Source organism: Scyliorhinus torazame, chromosome 27 (assembly GCF_047496885.1).
Source record: "Scyliorhinus torazame isolate Kashiwa2021f chromosome 27, sScyTor2.1, whole genome shotgun sequence".
NCBI lineage: Eukaryota > Metazoa > Chordata > Chondrichthyes > Carcharhiniformes > Scyliorhinidae > Scyliorhinus > Scyliorhinus torazame.
In genome coordinates this window covers 13,744,925-13,769,141 of record NC_092733.1, presented here as the reverse complement: position 1 = coordinate 13,769,141, position 24,217 = coordinate 13,744,925, and the positions used below count along the sequence as shown (strand labels likewise).

The following is a 24,217-nucleotide window of genomic DNA, read 5'->3' as shown; positions in this document are numbered from 1 at the left end:
GCAGCTGGTTTTGCCAGTGTCTTTAGGTCTCCATTGTAAAGAAAATTTTAAGCGTGGGAATTCAATGAGAAATTGCCCCAAGCTCCAAACAAATGACAGTGCGGTAGAATTGCGATGCAAATTGCGCCTGAACACCAAATGCGATTTGCTCAGAATTTCCGCTCAGTGACTCGCTCTGACTCCATTAAAACTCTTTTAGCGCGCCTGACTTCCTACATGGGAGCTGAGACAACGTCAGCAGGCAGAGTCCAAGCAGGCCTCACCCGAGGTCCACATTCAACAAAGGTCATTGGATGGAAATCAGGTAGGAACTTTGGCAGGTCATCTTCCCCTCGGTAGACAAGAATACTGATAGGAATTAAAGTACATGCCCTTCATCCCACTTCAGTCCAAGGCCTGTTAATCCCATTCAGGACCCAGGGACAATGCTCCAATTCAAAATAAATGATAAGTAGTCTTCATATTCCTCCAGTGGGTCAGGTTTAGGCATTAAACCAGCTGATCCCTACCAGTTGAAATGTCCCCGGGATTGATTCCAGATCTGTGCCGACCTTTGCCCAGATTAAAAATCGGATTGCCAAAATCATTCTCGGATTTGGGAAGATCATCCAGGATCTCGGCTTTCGATTCCTGCCAGAAATCGTGAGTGCCAGGAAAGATTGAGCTGAAATGTGATGACACCGCGATAAATTATCTCGTCAAACCATCACCATTAGCTTTCAAACATCAAGACCTCTTGGGTGACCATTATTGGTTGATAATGTTGAGAGAATGTGTGAGAGAGAGAGAGAAAGAAAGGAAAGAAAGAAAACTAGTAAAGAAAAATGTTCAATGGTTCTTTTGTCAGTCCCTAAACTTCACTAAGATTGATATACATCGTAGAGGCAACTCAGTAATGATGAACACTGGTGCACCAATCACAGGGACCAGGGAGAGTTTAGGAATTCCTGCACAGTGAGACCCAATCACTACCGTCACGTTGTACATTCCTTTCAGCAACTGGTTTGAGAGGAACATTACTTGCTTGGCTGCTGGCCAGGGATGGTCTGTTAACAAGCAGAATAAAGAGTCAGGAAATAAACAACATATAAATGAGGTAGTCACCAAAAATACCTGAAGTTTCAGGTATTAGTTTATTTTATTTTTTGCAAAACGTTATGTATCAAAGGTAGGTAGCACTAACAACATCAGACAGAAAGAGCATCCAACCCGTCACCCTGGGGAGTAAAGAGAATATTTTGAACTTTAATCCCCACACACACATTGCGCCATCCGCAGTACAGACTGAAAGCATCAACTTGGTTTCAAATTGTGAAATGAACCATCCTGCTGATTTACGGGGGGTCGTAATCCCATTACGAGGCAGCATCTGGGAATTGGCAAATCTCCATTCACATTCTGACTAATAACCCTGTAAACCTCTTCATTGCCAAATATTATTTTGGCACTTGTATGTTACTAATGAAATAGGCTCAAAACTTCAATAATACCGCTCTCCCAGCCAACATTGAGCTCAGTCAATCTTTGTTCTCTGACATGGACTTCAGACCCACAGAAATGTAGTTGACTCTTAACTGTCCACTGAAACGGCCTCGTGAGCCACTCAGTTATATTTGAGGGGGGTGGCCCACCACCATCTTCTCAGGGACAATTAAGGATAGATAGCAAACCCAGCGGCACGGTGCAGTGGTTAACACTGCTGTCTACAGCGCTGAGGACCCAGGTTCGATCCCGGCCCCAGATCACGGTCCGTGTGGAGTTTGCACATTCTCCCCGTGTCTGCGTGGGTCTCACCCCCACAATCCAAAGATGTGCAGGTTAGGTGGATTGGCCGCGCTAAATTGCCGCTTAATTGGAAAAAATGAATTGGGTACTCTAAATTAATTTTTTAAAAAGGATGTATAACAAATGCTGTCCTCAATCAGCGAGACCATGTCCTGTGAGAGACTAAAGCAACAATTAGCAGCAAAGGCGGGTGCTCCCACATCAGATCGCCAGAGAAAATTGTAAGCTTTATCCTGGTGTGGCAGCAAGTAATCAGACGAGAAAGAACATTTAGGAGAAAAAAAAAAAATCAATGTGCCTTTACCAGCGCTTATCAAAGATTGTTTTAAGTGAAGGACCATGTTGGTCACCTGAATCCTCGATCACTTGTGGTTCAGCTCCCAGAAGACCGAATACTGGGGAGCTGTGTAAAGGGCTAGTCACAAGTAAAAATGCACCATCAGATAAAATGGAAGCAGCAGCAGGTGATTGAGAAGGGAATGAAATATATTAAAAATTAATATGCAAACCAAAGTTAAATATAAATAGGATGGTAAGTCATTAGCCCATCTGCACACAAACTGTTTTTTGATAATAGCATTCTCTCTTCCCCACCCCTGTTTAGTGAGACAAACATGGGGTTAGCAACTGAACTAAAAACAAAGTCTTTTAACCATTTCAGGAGCCCTGCATTAATTGGCCACAAAATTTCGAAGCAAAATCCATTCACCTTTTCCAGGCTTTTATCACCATGATAAAACTACCTTCGCAGTTAAAACAAGAATCAATACATTTTATGATTCAACATATATATAATATATATATATTTAGTACAGTCAACACTACCAGCCATTTTACATAGTGTTTCAAGGTGGAATAGTATTTTACGTTGCTGCATGTTGTGAAGTGAGGTATTTTAGTAGCAGGACAAAACCACAAGTTTTTTTTTTTTTAAATTTAAATTTATTTTTAAATGTATATATTCAGAGTACCCAATTCATTTTTTTTCCAATTACGGGGCAATTTAGTGTGGCCAATCCACCTACCCTGCACATCTTTGGGTTGTGGGGGCGAAACCCACGCAAACACGGGGAGAATGTGCGAACTCCACACGGACAGTGACCCAGAGCTGGGATCGAACCTGGGACCTCAGCGCTGTGAGGCAGCAGTGCTAACCACTGCGCCACCGTGCTGCCCCTACCACAAGTTATTTATGGCCATTTTTTGAAAAATAAACTTACAGTACCCAATTCATTTTTTCCAATTAAGGAGCAATTTAGCGTGGCCAATCCACCTAGCCTGCACTTCTTTGGGTTGTGGGGGTGAGACCCACGCAGACACGGCGAGAATGTGCAAACTCCATAAGGACAGTGACCCGGGGCCGGGATCGAACCCAGGTCCTCGGCAGCGTGAGGCAGCAGTGCGAACCTCTGCGCTGACATGCCGCATGTTTATGGACATGTGAAGGAGCCATGAGGTTACGAATGTCTTCTTTTGGTGTGTCGAAAAGGGGCATGTGTGTGACAATGGATGGAATTACCTCGTCCACCAATCAGGTGTTTCTCGTTGGCGTGCCATTCGCTGGAGGAGAGATTCTCTCTTCCGGTCGCTTGTCAATGGGATTTCCGATTGAAGCCACCTGATGCTGCCGGGGCCCCTCAGGTGGGGGGGGGGGGGGGGGGGGGGGTGCTGACAACAGGTAAAGAGAATCCCAACGCCTAGAGACTTCCGGCCAGTATGTCATCCATTCAGTCCCGGACAAAAATCAATCTCAGAAAAGCCTCACATTAAGGGAATGGTTTTTCCTCCTTGCCCAAGCTAGGATTGTCCACACACGTGCCCAGTCAGTACTCAGAAAGCGCCTGGTGTGGAGGACATCACAGCTGCACCCTCACCTGATGCACCTTCTGACTCACTTCTTAAGACATTTAATAAGGGGAACTGGCAGGATGAACAGAGACGCTATTTCCACTGTGGTTAGGGAGTCACCGTTGAGGGAACACTGCCTGACCGGGCCCATGGGGAGTGAAGTTAGGAAATACTTGTACACTCAAAGGGTTGGGAGGTTTGAAGCATTATTTCACAAACAATAGTCGCTGCTCGCCTAATTTCTCATTTTAATTTGCAATTTTCAATGAGATTTTGATATACAAAGGTACAGGGAGTTATGTGACAGATCAGCCATGGCCTCACTAAATCATGGAACAGGTTCAAGGGGCGAAACGGCCTCTTCCTGTTCCCATGTTCCAGAAGGATCACCAGATGGGGCCCCTGTTGACCTTTCGTCCACAATTCTCCGTTTAGCTCCACTGTAGATGTTTTCATAAATAACACCTCCAAGAGTTTCACTGTCGAGTGATTCGGACAATTCATCCGTCCCACTGGGAAAGACGGAGAGGGAAGGCAAGTTATAAATGATAGTTGCACGTGTGTGTATGTGTGTGTGTGTGTGTGTGTGTGTGTGAGAGTGAGAGAGAGAATTACACTGGGAACTAATAATCCACTAACTGACAGATGAAACTGTGGGCCACTCATTACACCGAAAACAATGTAAGCAACGCTGCTTTATGAACACCTCCAGGAATTCTTTAATGAGGCCCTCCCCGCTTTTTATTTATTTTTAAAACATTTTAAGTACCCAATTCTTTTTTCTAATTAAGGGGCAATTTAGCGTGGCCAATCCACCTAAACTGCACATACTTGGGTTGTGGTGGTGAGACCCACGCAGACTCGGGAGAATATGCAAACTCCTCACGGACAGTGACCTGGGGCCGGGAACGAACCCAGATGTTCGGCACCCATATGCAACAATGCTAACCACTGGGCCACCCTCCTCTCCTCGCTTTTTAAAAGTCAGTCATCTGATTTTCCCCTTGCGAAGCAGCCAAGAATGCAGGTGAATGATGCATCTCGCCTATTACTAATCATATTCCAGATGGAAATCTGGAGAAGTAACAAACTCTTGGACCTCTCTCTACCCTCTTACCCTCCAATCTCCTGCTCTGCCCCTGTCTAAGTGATAGATGAGATGAAGGATAGCCCGATGCAGATCACCATGTCCAAATATCTTCCACACAAACTATTGTGTCGATACAAGAGGTGACAGACATGGAGTCCTCAATTGGAATAGTATTTTATTACAGGATTAAAACAAGGTGGGGAAACAGCCATGGTACTGTCCTATTGCAATGTGAAGTGCATTATTGGTCTACGATACAATCACAAATAAGCCATCATAACGGTTTTTGCATCAGGACAGGTACATCAGACACCATAAAAGAGCTGAAAATTGTTGGGAGTCAGTGCCCCCCCAGATTAGAATCAACGCTGGAAGAGCCTGCCTGACTCACATTCAGCTCCAAACAGAGTTGTGTTTTCATTTTAAGAATTCGAAACACCAATAAATTTGGCAGGGTTTCAAGTTAATGCACTATGATAAAAGCATGAACAGGCATACAATCTAAACCGCCTGCACACGTTTTATTTAAACTTCCACAGGCATCTCAAAATCCAACAAGGCCAGAAAACAGCACCGTCAGGAGTGTCCCTGAGCCGGGCAGGGAGCTTTTCTCCCCCAGCGTCCCACCAGTCTAAGAATCCATTGCCAGACATCTTTAAAAAAAACTCCTGGACGAGCATTGTCTTAGTGTCGCCTTTCACCAGTTCATTCACTTTGCGGGGCCGCAGCCGATTCCACGGCGAGTCTGGGTTTTCCTTTGACTCGAAGACCCCCATCGCTTTGGAAACAGGCGGTCCAATCCTCGTGGGCCTTTCGCACCCACTAAACAAAGTCACGACGGCAATGTAAAACAACGAGATGCTTTCTTGTCCTGCAAACATTATCATCTGGATGGAGAAACTCCGTTTAACCAGACTCCAAAGATGTGTTCCGCATGCTGTCCTATTCCTCACCCAAAATGATTCCACCAACGTGGATAAATGTATATTCTATGTAAAATATCTATATAAAAGATGGCATCAGTGATCAGCAATTAAAAGTTGGGAATTCATCCCTAAATACAATTATTACTACACAAATATGTACATTAGAGCAGTATTTACTGTACCAGAGTGAACTGCAATGGAACAGAGTCTTCCTACTGTGAACCGAAAGATCATAGATGCTGTCCTAATTATGTGTCGAAGATATTATAAATGCAACTAAGTGACTCTCAGGTTTCCCCCCCCCCCCCCAACAATGTGAATACCAGTGAAGGTTGGCTAACCCTCATCCCACTCCCACTTTTCCACAGAGCCATCCGTTCCATAGAAAACTCTGCCTGCTCCATCCTGATTCAAAGAAAGGAAACGAGACACCCTGAACCAGGAGGATAAGTGTCCTGTGGCCACTGGCAGATCCTGGCTCACTGTTTGCTGAGGGTGATCTTCACATAGGAAGTGGGTACGTAGCCTTCTTCCCCATCACTCCGTCTGACTCGCGTCCACCCATCTCCCTTGTCGTCCTCAATCAGGTGCAGCACCTCCCCCTCCGCCATTGCAATGGTGCCTTCGCTGTTGCCTGCAAAGAACAAAACCATTGTCAGACGGTTAATTCAATTACTGCCCACACTATCCTTCAATATGCCTGTCCACTGGAGGATGACCTTCATTTTGATTCTCGCAGTTCAACTGTCATTGAAACGTAATGAGGTGGTGGGGAAGTTGTGAAAGTAGGAATCATAGAATCCCTATAGTGCAGAAGGAGGCCATTCGGTCAATCGAGTCTGCACCGACCATTTGAAAAACCCAATCCTCACCCAATCGCGGTAACCACATCTAACCTTTAGACACTAAAGGTCAATTTAGCACGGCCAATCCATTTAACCTGCACATCTTTGCACTGTGGGAGGAAACCAGAGCACCCGGAGGAAACCCAAGCAGTCACGGGGAGTACGTGCAAACTCCACACAGACAGTCCCCAGAGGTCGGAATCGAACCCGGGACCCAGGCGCTGTGAGGCAGCAGTGCTAGCCACCCTGCCGCCCTCGGGCGTCTCAGCCATGATGCAGTGGGCATCACAGAGTCAGAAGGGTGTGGGTTCAAAGTTGCAATCCAGAGATTAGAGAAATCTAAGCTGAACTTCAGTAGAGTACTGAGGGAGTGCTGCATTGTCAGAGGGTCAGTACTGAGGGAGTGCTGCATTGTCAGAGGGTCAGTACTGAGGGAGTGCTGCATTGTCAGAGGGTCAGTACTGAGGGAGTGCCGCACTGTCAGAGGGTCAGTACTGAGGGAGTGCCGCACTGTCAGAGGGTCAGTACTGAGGGAGTGCTGCACTGTCAGAGGGTCAGTACTGAGGGAGTGCTGCATTGTCAGAGGGTCAGTACTGAGGGAGTGCCGCACTGTCAGAGGGTCAGTACTGAGGGAGTGCCGCACTGTCAGAGGGTCAGTACTGAGGGAGTGCCGCACTGTCAGAGGGTCAGTACTGAGGGAGTGCTGCATTGTCAGAGGGTCAGTACTGAGGGAGTGCTGCACTGTCAGAGGGTCAGTACTGAGGGAGTGTCGCACTGTCAGAGGGTCAGTACTGAGGGAGTGCTGCATTGTCAGAGGGTCAGTACTGAGGGAGTGCTGCATTGTCAGAGGGTCAGTACTGAGGGAGTGCTGCACTGTCAGAGGGTCAGTACTGAGGGAGTGCTGCATTGTCAGAGGGTCAGTACTGAGGGAGTGCTGCATTGTCAGAGGGTCAGTACTGAGGGAGTGCCGCACTGTCAGAGGGTCAGTACTGAGGGAGTGCTGCATTGTCAGAGGGTCAGTACTGAGGGAGTGCTGCACTGTCAGAGGGTCAGTACTGAGGGAGTGCTGCATTGTCAGAGGGTCAGTACTGAGGGAGTGCTGCATTGTCAGAGGGTCAGTACTGAGGGAGTGCTGCATTGTCAGATGGTCAGGACTGTGGGAGTGCTGCATTGTCAGAGGGTCAGTACTGAGGGAGTGCTGCATTGTCAGAGGTGCCATACTGTAGATGAGACAAACTATATTCAGCTGGAATTTAAAAATCCTGTGCAGCTTTGAAGAAGAGGGATATTCTCACCAATAATCATCCTGAACTGACATCACCGAATGAAAAGTTACCTGGTCAATACCACATTGCTATTTTTGAGGCCTTGCTGTGTGCAAATTGATACCTACGTTGACTACATTACAAGCTGACCAGAATTACAAAATAAACAGTGTTTGTAAAATGCTTTGGGAGATACTGAGGTTGTGAAAGGCCCTATATAAATGCAGTCTTTCTTTATTTTGACTCTTTAAAAAACTGAGTTGTCTTGTCTGAAGGACAAGGGCAGCAGATACCTGGGAACGCCACCCACCTGGAGGTTCCCCTCCGAGTCCCTCACCACCCTGACTTGGAAATACATCGGCCGTTCCTTCACTGTCGCTGGGTCAGAATCCTGGAGCTCCCTCACTAACAGCACGGTGGGTGTACCTAAACCACACGGATTGCAGCGGTTGAAGAAGGCTGCTCACCATCACCTTCTCAAGGGCAATTAGGTATGGGCAATAAATGCTGGCCTAGCCAGTGATGCTGACATACCCTGAACCAATAAGAAGAAAAAATACCTTAATGCTGGCAAATTCGAAACTGGGTGCATGCGACTAATGTGTATATGTGGAAAGTCTATTTTTTTAATTTTAGAGTACCCAATTTATTTTTTCCAATTAAGGTGCAATTTAGTGTGGCTAATCCACCTACCCTGCACATCTTTGGGTTGTGGGGGCGAAACCCACGCAAACACGGGGAGAATGTACAAACTCCACACGGACAGTGACCCAGAGCCGGGATCGAACCTGGGACCTCGGCGCCGTGAGGCAGCAATGCTATCCAATATGTGGAAAGTCAAGAGAGGCAGTGAGTGACAATGAGCAGAAAACAGGAATGGTGTGGTGTGGCATGAAGAGGAAGAACCCAGAGAATGGGGTAACAGTGCTCTGCCTGTAACTATTGCCAAAATCTCAAATAGATTAGGCTTTATATTCAATAATTCAGTAAAACACAAAATTCTCCCCCTCTTACCACCTTGTAGATTCTTTATGTTGGAAGGGTCACATTTTAAAATCTCACCAAGATCGAGCTCCCATTAACTAGCAGAAGGGACGACACGCACATATGACCTCAGAGAAGCAGATTTTGTACAAGGACAAGTGTGTCAAAGTGGCCAACGGCCTGAATCTTAAGCCCGATATACAATTGGAAACTTTAAATTAAAAACCACAGTCAGAACCACAGACCGGTCTGATGAGAATTCAAACAACCAATTGAAATACATTGGACAGAGACAAACAGCCGGGGCAAGTCTGGGCCTGTCCTATAAACAGGAGATTAGAACGGCCCCATTCAAATGGACCAGTTGTAGATTGCCCAGATGAAGCCAGACTTTCTGGCACCTAGATTTCCCACAGTTACCTTACATGGGATAAGGTTATGTCGGACAACGCACCCGAGGAGATCCTGGTGTCTTGCAGAATTGGGTGTTGTAACCCTTACCCTGCGACCCCATTGGCTGAGGGCCAGAGAAACCTCTGGAAGGACGCAAAGAGACATAAGAAACACAAGAACTAGGAACAGGAATAGGCCATCTGGCCCCTCGAGCCTGCTCCTCCATTTAATGAGATCACGGCTGATCTTTGTGGACTCAGCTCCACTCTCCGGCCCGTACACCATATTCCCGAATCCCTTTATTCTTTAGAAATATATCTATCTTTCTCTTAAAAACGTTTAAAGAAGGAGCCTCAACTGCTTCACTGGGCAAGGAATCCCAGAGATTCACAACCCTTTGGGTGAAGAAGTTCCTCCTACACTCCGTCCTAAATCTACTTCCCCTTATTTTGAGGCTATGCCCCCTAGTTCTGCTTTCCCCGACCAGTGGAAACAACCTGCCCGCATCTATCCTATCTATTCCCTTCATAATTGTAGATGTTTCAATAAGATCCCCCCGCATCCTTCTAAACTCCAATGAGTACAGTCCCAGCCTACTCAACCTCTCGTCATAATCTAATCCCCTCAACTCTGGGATCAACCTAGTGAATCTCCTCTGCACTCCCTCCAGTGCCAATATGTCCTTTCTCAGGTAAGGAGACCAAAACTGAACACAATACTCCAGATGCGGCCTCACAAACACCCTATACAATTGCAGCATAACCTCCCTAGTCTTGAACTCCATCCCTCTAGCAACGAAAGACAAAACTCGATTAGCCTTCTTAATCACCTGTTGCACCTGCACACCAACTTTTTGCGACTCGTGCACCAGCACACCCAGGTCCCTCTGCACAGCAGCATGTTTTAACATCTTACCGTTTAAATAGTAATCCATTCTGCTGTTATTCCTCCCAAAATGGATAGCCTCACACTTGGCAACATTGAATTCCATCTGCCAGACCCTAGCCCATTCACCTAACCTATCCAAAACCTTCTGTAGACTTCCGGTATCCTCTGCACTTTTTGCTTTACCACTCATCTTAGTGTCGTCTGCAAACTTTGACACATTGCACTTGGTCCCCAACTCCAAATCGTCTATGTAAATTGTGAACAACTGCGGGCCCAACACTGATCCTTGAGGGACCCCACTAGTTACAGGTTGCCAACCAGCGAAACACCCATTTATCCCCACTCTCTGCTTTCTGTTAGTTAACCAAACCTCTACCCATGCTACCACTTTACCCTCAATGCCATGCATCTTTAGTTTATGCAGCAACCTTTTGTGTGGCACCTTGTCAAAAGCTTTCTGGAAATCCAGATATACCACATCCATTGGCTCCCCGTTATCTACTGCACTGGTAACATCCTCAAAAAATTCTTCCAAATTAGTCAGACACGACCTACCCTTTGTGAACCCATGCTGCGTCTGCCCAATGGGACAATTTCCCTCCAGGTGCTCCGCTATTTCCTCCTTCATGATAGATTCCAGCATTTTCCCTACAACCGAAGTTAAACTTACCAGCCTATAATTACCTGCTTTCTGCCGACCTCCTTTTTTAAACAGTGGTGTCACGTTTGCTACTTTCCAATCCTCTGGGACCACCCCAGAGTCTAGTGAATTTTGATAAATTATCACTAGTGCGTTCACAACTTCCCTAGCCATCTCTTTTAACACTCTGGGATGCATCCCATCAGGGCCAGGAGACTTGTCTACCTTTAGCTCCATTAGCTTGCCCAATACTGCCTCCTTAGTGATTACAATCATCTCAAGGTCCTCACCTATCATATCTTTATTTCCATCATTCACTGGCATGTTATTTGTGTCCTCCACTGTGAACTGTGAAGACTGACCCAAAAAACCTGTTCAGCTCCTCAGCCATTTCCCCGTCTCCTGTTATTAAATCTCCCTTCTCATCTTCCAAAGGACCAATATTTACCTTAGCCACTCTTTTTTGTCTTATATATTTGTAGAAGCTTTTACTATCTGCTTTTATGTTCTGAGCCAGTTTACTTTCATAGTCTACCTTACTCTTCTTTATAGCTTTTTTAGTAGCTTTCTGTTGTCCCCTAAAAAGAATTCCCAGTCCTCTAGTCTCCCACTAATTTTTGCCACTTTGTATGTTTTTTCCTTCAATTTGATACTCTCCCTCACCTCCTTAGATATCCACGGTCGATTTTTCCCCTTTCTACCGTCTTTCTTTTTTGTCGGTATGAACCTTTCTGAACACTGTGAAATATCACTCGGAAGCTTCTCCACTGTTCCTCAACTGCTTCACCATGAAGTCTTTGCTCCCAGTCTACCTTAGCTAGTTCTTCTCTCATCCCATTGTAATCGCCTTTGTTTAAGCACAAAATACTCGTGTTTGATTTTACCTTGTCATCCTCCAACTGTATTTTAAATTCCACCATATTGTGGTCGCTTCTTCCAAGGGGATCCCGAACTATGAGATCATTAATCAATCCTGCCTCATTACACAGGACCAGCTCTAGGACCGCTTGTTCCCTTGTAGGTTCCATTACCTACTGTTCCAGGAAATTATCCCGGGCACATTCTATAAACTCCTCCTCAAGGCTGCCTTTACCAACCTGGTTAAACCAATCGATATGCAGATTAAAATCTCCCATGATAACCGCTGTACCATTTCTACATGCATCCGTTATTTCTTTGCTTATTGCCTGCTCTACCATCCTGTTACTATTTGGTGGCCTATAGACTACTCCTATCAGTGACCTTTTCGCCTTACTATTCCTGATTTCCACCCAAATTGATTCAACCTTGTCCTCCATAGCACCAATATCATCCCTTACTATTGCCCGGATGCCATCCTCAAACAACAAAGCGACACCACCGCCCTTACCGTCCATTCTATCCTTTCGAAAAGTCTGATATTTTGGATATTTAACTCCCAGTCGTGACCATCTTTTAACCATGTTTCAGTAATGGCCACTAAATCATCGTCATTCACGATGATTTGCGGCATCAACTCATTTACCTTATTTCGTATACTACGAGCATTCAGGTAAAGTACACTTATGCTGTTTTTTATGTCTTTGTTATGAATCCTAACACCTTGATCAGTAACTTTTCGCAAATTATTTTTCCTCTTACCCTTTCTCCTAATTTTCCTTGTCTTTGGACCCATATCTCTACATAATAACCTGTCACGTAACCTGCTGCCTTGATCTCCATTAACCATTATACTGTCCATAGCTTTACACTTCCCTTCCCCCCAACTTGCTAGTTTAAAGTCCTTGTGACCAACCTATTTATCCTATTCGCTAGAACACTGGTCCCAGAATGGTTCAGGTGAAGACCATCCCAACGGTACAGGTCCCTCCTGCCCCAGTACTGATGCCAATGCCCCATGAAATGGAATTCCTTTTTCCCGCACCACTCCTTTAGCCACGTGTTAACTTCCCTAATTTTCTCAACCCTATGCCAATTAGCACGTGGCTCGGGTAGTGATCCAGAGATTATAACCCTGGAGGACCTGTTCTTTAATTTAGTCCCTAGTGTTTGATAATCCCCAAACAGGTCCTCTTTCCTAGTCTTACCTATGTTGTTAGTCCCAACGTGGACCACAACAACTGGATCCTCCCCCTCCCTCTCCAAAATCCTTTCAATCCGATCAGAGATGTCCCTCACCCTGGCACCGGGCAGGCAACATACCATGCGGGACTCTCGATCTGGCTTACAAAGGATGCCATCAATCCCCCGAATTATAGAATCCCCTACAACTACCACTTGTCTTTTTGCTCCCCCCTCTTGAATGGCTTCCTGTACCTCGGTGCAGTGGTCAGTCAACACATCCTCCCTACAGCCCTCTTCCTCATCCACACAGGGAGCAAGTACCTGTTGGACAAGGTCAAGGGCTGAGGCTCCTCAACTCCTAAACTCAGGATCCCCCTACCTGTCTCCCTTGCAGTCACACCACTCTGTTCCTGACCACTGTCCGAATTAACAGTACTTATTCTACTGGGTGTGACTGCCTCCTGAAACTAAGCGTCCAGGTAATTTTCCCCCTCCCTGATGTGCCGCAGTGTGTGCAGCTCGGTCTCCAGCTCATCAATTCTGAGCCGAAGTTCCTCGAGCAGCCAACACTTGCTGCAGATGTGGTTACTGACAGTCTCAATGGGATCCACCAGTTCCATCATCATACAGCAACAGCACATCACCTGTCCAGCCATATTCAGCTAGTTAATTAATTTAAATATTAAAATTAAAAATATATATATATATAACCTCAAGGATAAACCCGAACACCAACAAAAACACCGCCCTCTCTCGCCACTCACCCGAATTCAGTCACTCACCTAAACTCAGATGCACTCTGTTCCAGTCAGCACTCAGTCACTCACCTAAACTCAGATGCACTCTGTTCCAGTCAGCACTCCGTGTCTAAAGGCACTCCTGCCATACCTTTTGTGCACTCGCCTCTCCCAGCACTGTCCCGGCTCTCTCCTCCCGCACTTTTTAAATTTTAAAGAGGGGGATAAGGAGGTGACATCCAGGGACCCTCCCCAGACTCAATGCAGAGACAACAGAGAAGACTCGACGGCGGACCAGCGAACGGATGGAAGAAGCGTGTGAGACACCTTTGCAGATGAGGGCCCCAAGATGACTGAGGCTCAGAAAATTGGACCTACAGTTGGATCCAGTTCATCGGCACAGGTAGTATTAGGATCTTGGCCATATAATAGTTGGGAGAATAACTGTTCTATTGTTTTTTTAAATATTTAGAGTACCCAATTTTTTTTTCCAATTAAGGGGCACTTTGGCGTGGCCAATCCACCTACTCTGCACATCTTTTTGGGTTACGGGGGTGAGGCCCATGCAGACACGGGGAGAATGTGCAAACACCACACGGACAATGATGCGGGGCCGTATTGAACCTGTGTCCTTGGCGGCATGAGGCAGCAGTGCTAACCACTGCGCCACTGTGCCGCCCAACTGTTTTATTGTGTTTGAAAATAAATTTGGGTTGAATTGTAAACCTGCGCCTATCCTGCGCTCATCTCGCAAATAAGGACATCTGGGTAAAACATTTTACGAATAAACTGGTCACAGCGTCAGATAATTTACAGACAAGCCAAGGCTCCAGCGATTGTTTTCCAAGCGCCTTCACATTCTAAACATTATTTCCTTCTTTCAATAAGTTTACCCATCTTACCGTCAAATGGATACAGAGCAGTTGAGCTTCCTATTGGGTGGACAAGATCATCCTCAAAGTCATCAAACTCGGAGAGCGATGGCGGCTGCGGCAGTGGTTCCTGGCCACTATCATCAGAATAAGTTGTGTCTGGGCTGGTTTAGCAAAAATTAAAAAAAAAACAATCATAATCTTTTCAATCCAATTCGGAGTTAGATTCTGGAGTGTCAGCCATGTTTCACTCTCATCCCTGAGCCAAACAGTTGTGGATTCATCTGCCATCCTTATCCCTAGACTCACTGTCCCAATACACTCCTATTAAAAAAAAAATAATAATTTAGAGTACCCAATTCATTTGATTTTCCAATTAAGGGACAATTTAGCATGGCCAATCCACCTACCCTGCACATCTTTGGGTTGTGGGGGCGAAACCCACGCAAACACGGGGAGAATGTGCAAACTCCACACGGACAGTGACCCAGAGCCGGGATCGAACCTGGGACCTCGGCGCCGTGAGACAGCAGTGCTAACTACTGCGCCACCGTGCTGCCTGTTCCAATACACTCCTGGTTGGTCTCCCATATTCTACCCTCCATGAACCTGAGAGCATCCAAAACCATGTCCTCCCTGTCTTAACTTGCATCGAGTCCAGTTCCGCTATCACCCCTGTGCTCGCTGATCTACAATCCAGGGTCCAGGTCAAGCAAGATCTTGATTTTAAAATTCTCATCCACCTTTTCAAATCCCTCACGCTCTTTATCATCTCCACCAAGGGGCAGCACGGTGGCGCAGTAGTTAGCATTGCTGCCTCACGGCGCTGAGGACCCGGGTTCGATCCCGGCCCACGATCACTATTCCGTGTGGAGTTTGCACATTCTCCCCGTGTTTGCGTGGGTCTCACCCCACAAACCAAAGATGTGCAGGGTAGGTGGATTGGCCATGCTAAATTGCCCCTTAATTGGAAAAATTAGATTCACCTGAGGAAGGAGCTGTGCTCCCAAAGCTAGTGATTCGAAACAATCCTGTTGGACTTTAACCTGGTGTTGTAAGACTTCTTACTGTGCTCACCCCAGTCCAACACCGGCATCTCCACATGATGAAAAAATTAAAAACATCAAATAAAATGCACTGTGCACATTCAGTCCAGCTCGGCACTGAGCTACGTCACTGCGGAGAATTGGAAATGGCATTGCAGTTTGGTTAGGTTGTGAGTCTGTCCAGACATTGCTTTGCAGCAATACTGGGCGGAGGTCATTCCCATTCGCCGGCCTGAATGAGTACAGGGTTAAAGTAATCAGTTGTTGCCAGTGGAAAGAGGGAGAATCTGGAGAATTACCCAAGGCATTCACTTACCTTTCCTTATCATGCGACCATTGTTATTCATGGAGGGTGATCGATTACTGTGGGTGATGTACTGCACACAGCTGTCATTCCGTGGAAACCAGTTTTCCTTCTGCATCGGTCAGCCAGGTCTTGGAAACAAGCAAAAGTTCATTTGTGCAGAACCCGTTTCACATCCAAAGTGGTATGATCTATTTTTTCTCAGTCTTCGCAGTTAGACCTCTCTCCCACTTCCCCAGTGCAGGGTTTGAGTAAGGCAGGTTTATGCCAGTCTTGCTCTGGCTGTCGCTCAACTGAGGAGCACCACCTTCCTCGCCCTGTAACCTCGATCAGGAACCCCAGGAGATTGGTCAGAAAGCCGGCGCAAAGTCCTGGGACTACTTTGAGGATCATTTTTGTGTCCTTCAGCGAAATCTCAACTCTAAATACCCTCACAATTAATATCCTCACATGCCAGCCAAGCATGAATTACTCCTGTGATGTTGCTTCATCATTGCTGATCCAAGATTAAAAACACTCGGTTCGCCATCTCCCCCTCTCCCCCACCCCCTCCTCACCCCACTCCCCCTCTCCTCCCCCCCTACCCCGCCACTCTCCTCACCCCCTATCCCACCTCTCCCCTCCCCCCCCACCCCACCACCCCTCTCCTCCTCTCCCCCCCCTACCCCCCACCCCTCCTCTCCCCCCACCCCACCACCCGCTCTCCTCTCCCCCCCCGACCCTGCCACCCCCTCTCCTCTCCCCCCCCTACCCCGCCCCCACCCTCCTCTCCCCCACTACCCTGCCACCCTCCTCTCCCCCTCCCGGCCACCTCCCCCCTCCTCTCCCCCCTACCTGCCACCCCCTCTCCCCCCGCCCCGAAGCAGTAAACGGCATCATTATCTTACCTCATATTTCTGAACTTCTTGGCGTAGTCGGTCAATTTGCTGGTTAGTTTCTGTATTCTGGGCTCAAGACTGTTTGGGTCGCCCATCTGCGGGTTCCGTTGATAAACATCTTTCATTTATCTAAAGCTTCGCTGTCAGAGCAAATCAAGGTGGAACATCAACCCCTCATTTCCAGTCCTATCTTATATATATACGAAATATGAATATATACAAAATAGAAACAAATTCTCTCCACTCACGATGCTGAATTGAGCTGTGGTTCGGTGCCACCTGTGCCAACACCTCACCCAATATGCCAGTCTCACATATGTGCCCTAAATGTGGACATTGAGCAGACTCCCTGCACATTGCAGGCAACAAATGCAGTCCCTGCTCTTTCCAGCTATCCAGAGGTGCCAGGCCATCAGGAGAGAACCGTGGGCCTATTTGCATCTCCTTCATAATCACCACAGATCTCCAGCCAAGGCCACTGAACTCCGTAATGGTAAAGTCGCCACAGTCCCAGGTGACCACAGGCTGCTTTCCCCTTTGGGGGCGGGGGGGGGGGGGGGGGGGGGGGGGGGGTATAACAACATTTCGAGTGTGAAAAAAAATTAAGGAGATAATTTGCTCATTGCCTTGCTTCAATGAACTCATCTATAAGTTTAGCAACACATGAGCAAATGGTTTGATTCTCCTGTGGGTCAAGCGGAATCTCAGGGTTAAATCCAGGTTCCCAATGATTCAGTTGTTGTTGATACAGATTCTGACCCACCAGCCAGCTGAGGGCGCAAGAAAACTATCCAAAACTAATCCCAACACTGGACAAGGCAAAGGGGAAAACCAACAAATAAGCAAAAATAGGACAGAGGTGCCCAGGTTTTGTTGCCAGTCTGCTGGGCCGGTCCAGAATTCTCAGTTTGACACACCACTGGCCTACACCGTTACCATAGCAACAATTCAGCGCTATGTCTAGTCCAGGCACAATCGCATCATAAAAACACAAATTAGTTTAATGTAAAAATAAACAAAGTGGTGGTGGTGAGGGTGGGGGGGAAGAGAGAGAGATAAAGCCTGCTGATAAGCCAGTTAAGAAGTCTTGCTGCAACTACAATAAACGGAGTAATAAATGCTCCATTTTATTATCCCATTTTATGGACGTTATTTACTCGGGGTTGGGCACAGAAAGAATCAGCTTGTTCTTCTTGAAGTGCAAGGGGCAGAGGGAATCGCTATCGGACAGGACTGGGTCAGGTTTGGTTTTATTTGAATTGAGGGGGTATTTAAGCATCAGCCACATTGCTGTGGCTCTGGAGTCACATGACCAGGTCAGGACGGAAGATTCCTTCCCGAAAGGACATCCGTGAACCAGATGGGCTTTTAACGACACTCCAGATATTTTTTTATTGAATTCAAAAGTCACCATCTGCTGCGGTGGGATTCGAACCCAGGCCCCCAGAGCAGTACGGTGGGCCTCTGGATTATTAGTCCAGTGACATTACCACGATGCCGTCACCTCCTCCGGTTCAAGCCGTTCACAGGGGCCTTGTGAGGCCTCACCTGGAGTAGTGTGTGCAGTTTTGTCTCCTCAGCTACGAAAGGATATGCCTTCCATACAATGAGTGCAGCAAAAGTCCACCAGACAGATACGTGGGATGGCAGGATTGCCGTACGAGGAGATTTTGGATCGACTGGGCCTGTATTTGACTGGAATTTAAAAGAATGAGCGGGGATCTAATAAAAACGCATAAAACTTTGACAATGTCGGATCCGGTCAGCTACAGGGGGCAATGTTTCCTCACTCAATATATTTAATGAGGAAATAGGTGCCGAGGGGTATGGGGGAGCGCTGGAGTATGTGTTGAGATGGAGATTCAGCCACAATCATATTTAATGGAGGAGGAGGCTCGAAAGGCCTATTGCTCCTCTTTTCTATGTTTCTCTGTGCTGATTTCAGCCAAGGGTAGGAGTTAGAGTGAATTCCAACTGATACTCGTGTCCCTGGGCTATTTATCAAGGAACAAGATGCTGATACAATGCAGCGGCATAGTCACCATCAAGACAGAAGGTCAAAATTAACAAGCATGGAACACCTGGGCCAGGATTCTCCATTTGGGAGACTATGGGCACAATCCTCCATCGGGAGTCTAAGTGCCGACGCTGGAGTGAAACCTGGAGTGCTTCACTCCGGCGTTGGAGCCCCGCTCCCAGCCCCCTACTCTACCGCCCCTGGGGGGCTAGGAGCGGCGTTGCGCCATTTACGCGCGCCAGGCCTTGACGCCGTGTAAAAGCGGCGCCGCGTAAATGACCTCGGCCGGCACCCACGTAAATGACATCGCCCTCGCACGAGCGGTTGCCGTCCTCCCCAAGGCCAGCCCCCGCAAGAAGATGTCGGGTGGATCTTGCGGGGCGGCGGAGGAAAGGAGGTCCTCCTTCAGAGAGGCCGGCCCGCCGATCGGTGGGTACCGTTCGCGGGCCAGACCCCATTTGAGGCCCCCTCCCGGTGCAGGAACCCCCCCTCGCCCCCCCCCCCCCAGCGTTCCCGCGCTGTTCCCGCCGAGCCAGCGACCAGGTGTGGACGGCGCTGGCAGGAACCCATCGTATCGGGCAGGCCGCTCGGCCCATCTGGGCCGGAGAATCGTTGCTCGCCCGTTGCAAACGGCGATTCTCCCAGCGGCCAGCCGTGATTCACCGCCGCGCTGGTTTGGGGGGGGGGGGGGGGGGGGGGGGAAAGAGAGAATTGCGTGCTAGCGCGGGGCGGGGCGGCGCCCCGTCGATTCTCCCACCTGGCGTGGGGGGGGGGGGGGGGGGGGGGGGAGGAGAATTCCACCCCTATGTTCTCCTGCTGGAGGAGATGAACGGATTTACGCTCCCAGCGGCGAGGGATACAAGGCAATCCTGCGATCAAGCCGCCATTTTAAGTATTGCGGGGGGGAGGGGGTTGGATGATGAGGTGGCCCTCGTGCGGACATTGGAGGCAACTCCTGTAAGTGCTTATCCCCTCGGCCATGGCGAGGTCCTCCAGGGGCTACGCTGGTAAATACCAGTCGTGATCAGCGTCCACCCGATTCCCGGCCTGGAGAACCCTGAGGGCCCGGAGACTCTGGTGCTGGGCCCGCCAAGTGGATGCAAATGGGTTATTAGGATCTATCTGCATCCATTAGCATCCTCCCGCTGGCGTGTGGGGCAGAGCATAACGGTCAGCTCTGCGACCCCTCGATTCTCCGCCCCGCGGTCGTGATCCGTGCTCCCGGTGTCGCAGGGCGGAGAATCCAGCCCCTGGTTATTCAATCCGTAAGGCAGAGAGAGGGCCGGGCTTTGTGTTTTCAGTCATCTCATTCTCAGAAGACTGACTGCCACGGATGGAATCTCCGCCCCCACCGGTCTTGTGCTTCTGCATTTTCCATCGGTCTTTCTGTCAGACTAGATAGCAAAGTAAATCAAACATTGCCCCAACACTATTCTAGGACTGGGTATCACAGCACACTGCAGTACCCCAGCTCATCTCACAGCTTCACAACGGATTGAGCAAAAGGGAGTTACAGCCGCTCACAGGAGATGCCTGAAGTTCACAGAGCAAATAAAACATGGTCCGATCCGCGCCCACCCCCCACCCGCACTGCCCCAATACAACATTTACCCAATTTACCTCTGGTCCACTTGTTTCTGGAGCTCCTTATTCAGATCATCAATTTTCTGCTGAAGCTTCTTTCGACGTTGCTCAGGGGGCAGGTGACTGAAGTCCTCGGACACAATGAGCTGGAAGAAACGGGCCCAGTTAGTGAGAGTCAAGGTCACGCAGATAATTAAAAACAGGAGAACCCTCATCCCCCCTTCCTCCATCCCATAATGAAAAGGAAACATGTTAGGGTTTTGGGGGAGGGCAATTTTATTGAATCAGCGAATGAGGCAGTTCGTCCGGTCGAGTCTGTGTCGGTTCGCCACAAGAGAAACTCAGCTGGTCTCTCCGAATTTACCCTCTAGCCCCGTCTAACTTAAGATGCTCATCCATTTGTCTTTTTAAAAAAGTACCCAATTAATTTTTTCTAATTAAGGGGCAATTTAGCGTGGCCAATCCACCTACCTTGCACATCTTTGGGTTGTGGGAGCGAAACCCACGCAAACACGGGGAGAATGTGCAAACTCCTCACGGACAGTGACCCAGAGCCGGGATCGAACCTGGGACCTCGGCGCCGTGAGGCAGCAGTGCTAATCACTGCACCACCGTGCTGCCCCACCCAATTGTCTTTTGACAGCCATGATTGAAATTGCCTCCACCACATTCTCAGGCAGTCCATTCCAGATCCTAACCACTCGCTGCGCGAGGAAGGTTTTTCTAATGTCGCTTTTGGTCCTTTTGCAAATCACCTTAAATCGGTGTCAATGTATTCTTGGCGCTCCTGACAATTGAGAACGATTTCTCTCTCAACCTGTTCTTAATTCTGAAAAACCACCATCAAATTTCCTCTTAACCTTCACTTCTGCTGCCTCACGGCGCCGAGGACCCGGGTTCGATCCCGGTGTGGAGTTTGCACATTCTCCCCGTGTCTGCATGGGTCTCACCCCACAACCCAAAGATGTGCAGGGTAGGTGGATTGGTCACGCTAAATTGCCCCTTAATTGGAAAAAAAAAGAATTGGATCCTCTAAATTGATTTAAAAAATAACTCCTGCCAAGGCTAAACCAGAGACTTGTAGAAATTAGTAAAAGTAAAATCGACTTTAACCAGGTGAATCCTGTCACACCTTTCGATTTGAACACTTCTGGTTAACTGGTCAGAACAGACTGAAATGAAAATCGCTTATTGTCACAGGTAGGCTTCAAATGAAGTTACTGTGAAAAGCCCCTAGTCGCCACATTCCGGCGCCTGTTCGGGGAGGCTGGTACAAGACTAACTTCATTATTTAAGTCTCATTGTTTACCACATACATTTCTGTTCAGAAAAGGATCATGGGTAAGTGATGGTGTATGATACTTTTTGGTTTAAGAATTATTTTATAATATTTTTAAAATTTAGAGTAACCCAACTCATTTTTTCCAATTAAGGGGCAATCTAGCGTGGCCAATCTACCGAGCCTTCACATCTTTGGATTGTGGGGGCGAAACCCACGCAGACACGGGGAGAATGTGCAAACGCCACACGGACAGTAACCCAGAGTCAGAATCGAACCTGATACCTCGGCGCCGTGAGGCAACAGGGCTAACCCACTGCATCACCGTGCCACCCCTGACCCCCTTTTGCAATATCGCCCTTCGCGTACTGGTGAATCTTCAAAGAGGTAACTCCCTTCGCCATGTCAGATTCAGGCACCAGTCTTCACTTCGGAAGACTTCGTGAACTGAACAGCAGTCAAAGGTGATGTTGGGGGTGAAAGGGCAAAGGGTGAATCAGCGGAACGAAGAGCTCAGAGGAGATAGAGCTGGAGGAAGATGTGTGGACGGAGTAAGGATCTAATAATGACCACAACAATTTTAACAGAACGTTGGGGGAAGGGAAAGTTAAGATGGAGGACTGGTGGGCAAGACTTCATAAAGGCAGCCATCTTTGGACAAGGTGGAGTACGAGAGTTCAGCAACGAGAGCAATGAACTACTGGAAGCTAGTCAGTGTTGTCCAATACCTTGCCACGAGACCAATTGATGCTGCACCCCAAATTGGTTATATGCCAAAACCATATTCTTTGACAGGACCAGCGTCTTGTCCCCTCAATGCCAGTTCAGCTGCGGGAAATTGTTACAAAGATTTGCCCCTTTCTTTATATTTTGTGTTTTGTGGTGAATATGGTGACCCGATCGCTACGGTTTTGGCAAGTGTCAAAATCCTATTGGACAACACTTTTATCGCTGTCAACAGCATCCTTGAAGATTTGAGCACCAGAGGAGCTGAGAGTGGGGCACCTCTGCGGCAGTGGAAGCAAGGAGAAGTCTTTGCAAAGGAGAAAACAGGAGCTTAAGAAGCTCGGGCAAGAATTAACGTGATATTGTTTGTTCCGTGGGATTTTTTTTGGCAATCTGGTTTTTGTGCAGTAGGGGGTGCCGTTTTAAGGTTGATGGTCAGGTCAGGCGATCTCCGAATCGGCAGCACTTACTTTATCCGTACTTTATATGCATGCAGTAATTGTCATTCCAAGCCTGGGTGTGTTAGATGGGTAAATACACGTCAAATACCTTGAACAAGGTCAAGATAAGAAACTGGAATAAAATGGCCTCGAGAGTCAGAACCAGTTTGTGTTTCTGTCTGAGTTACAGCGGGGACGCCAATGTGTACATTTACAAATCTCTCAATCAGCGAATAGGGCGATTCACAAAGAATGAGGTAAAACAATAGCTATTCCAAAATAAAGTCATTCCCGGGTCCACATTTCCTCCTGCAGGTCTTAAAATCTTTGCCGGTGAGCAGCATCCTCTGTGCCAGTCATGTTCCAGTACTTTGCCAAGTCACTGCCGTTCATTCAAAGGGCATGGGCAATAGGCGTGAGCGGGCATTAATCCCATGGGCACGATAACCAGGTTAATCTGTCCCCACCAGCCAACCTTGCTCACAAACTGTTCCACTGACACGCAGCACTTTGATGTATCAGAAACCAAATGCAATTTGGAGGCCTCGCACAGTGACGACACAACACTGCATTTAATCATCCGCTGATACAGGGCAGGGGTGGGCCATTCAGCACATCGGACCTGTACTCGTACTTTGAAAGAGCAGTACAATTAGTCCCACTCCCCCTGCTGTTTCCCAATAGCTCTTATTTCTGTCCCTCTCAAATGTATATCAAATTTTCTACCACAGAAGTGTCGCAGTGCGGGAGGCTGCCATTCGGCCCATCGCATCTACACCAGCTCGCCCAATGGGCGGTTCTCTTAATGCCATTCCCCCGCCACCATGCATTTTCTTCTATTTCAGCTAACTGTCCAATTCCCTTTTGAAAGCTTCGCTTGAACCTCACTCCACCACACTCCTGAGGCGGCACATTCCAGATCCTGACCACTCGATGCGTGAAAAGGTTTTTCCCTCGTGTTGCTTCTGCTTTTTCTTTTAAAAAAAAAACCAATTACGTTCAATCTTTGTCCCCTCATTCTCTATCCTTTCACAAGTGGGAACGCTTTCTCCCCGTCTACTCTGCCCAGATCCCTCCTGATACTGAGCACCTCTATCAAATCTCCTCTCGGCCTTCTCTTCTCCAAGGAAAACAGTCCAAATCTCCAATCTATCTTCATAGTGGACGTTCCTCATCCCAGGAACCATTCTTGTGAATCTTTTCTGATTTGACTCCAACGCCTTCACTTCCGTCCTGAAGTGCGGCGACCAGAACTGCACCCAATACTCAGGCTGAGACCAAACTAGCGTCTAATACAAGTTCAACTTAACCTCCTTTGCTATTGTATTCCAAGCCACTGCCACACTTAAGAAAACTTAGGATACCAAAAGTTTTATTAACTGTTCTCTCAATCTATCTTGCCACCACCAGTGACTTATGCACACATCCACCTAGGTCCCTCTGCTCTTGCATCCCCCGAGAATCGTGCCCTTTATTTTATATCGTCTCCCCATGTTCTTTCTCCCAAAATGAATCGCTTCATATTTCTCTGCATTGAACTTCATCTGCCACCTGCCTGCCCATTCCACCAATTTGCCTTTATCCTTTCGCAAGTTATTAAGGCTGTTTCCACCATCATTTCAGGCAG

The 24,217-nt window shown here is 47.7% G+C and overlaps 1 protein-coding gene across 1 annotated transcript in view; it reads right to left on the bottom strand.

Annotated features, from left to right (window-relative positions):
• Positions 1-4,881: 4,881 nt before the first annotated feature.
• The window catches only part of LOC140403214 (cdc42-interacting protein 4 homolog), a 143,876-nt gene continuing 124,540 nt past the window's right edge, over positions 4,882-24,217 (bottom strand). Inside the window, 9 exon segments of the mRNA XM_072490969.1 lie at positions 4,882-6,283; positions 14,347-14,480; positions 15,679-15,694; positions 15,697-15,760; positions 15,762-15,797; positions 16,554-16,606; positions 16,609-16,671; positions 16,674-16,684; positions 20,182-20,291. Of these exon segments, the coding sequence (XP_072347070.1) occupies positions 6,129-6,283; positions 14,347-14,480; positions 15,679-15,694; positions 15,697-15,760; positions 15,762-15,797; positions 16,554-16,606; positions 16,609-16,671; positions 16,674-16,684; positions 20,182-20,291 (642 nt within the window). The 3' untranslated portion in view covers positions 4,882-6,128.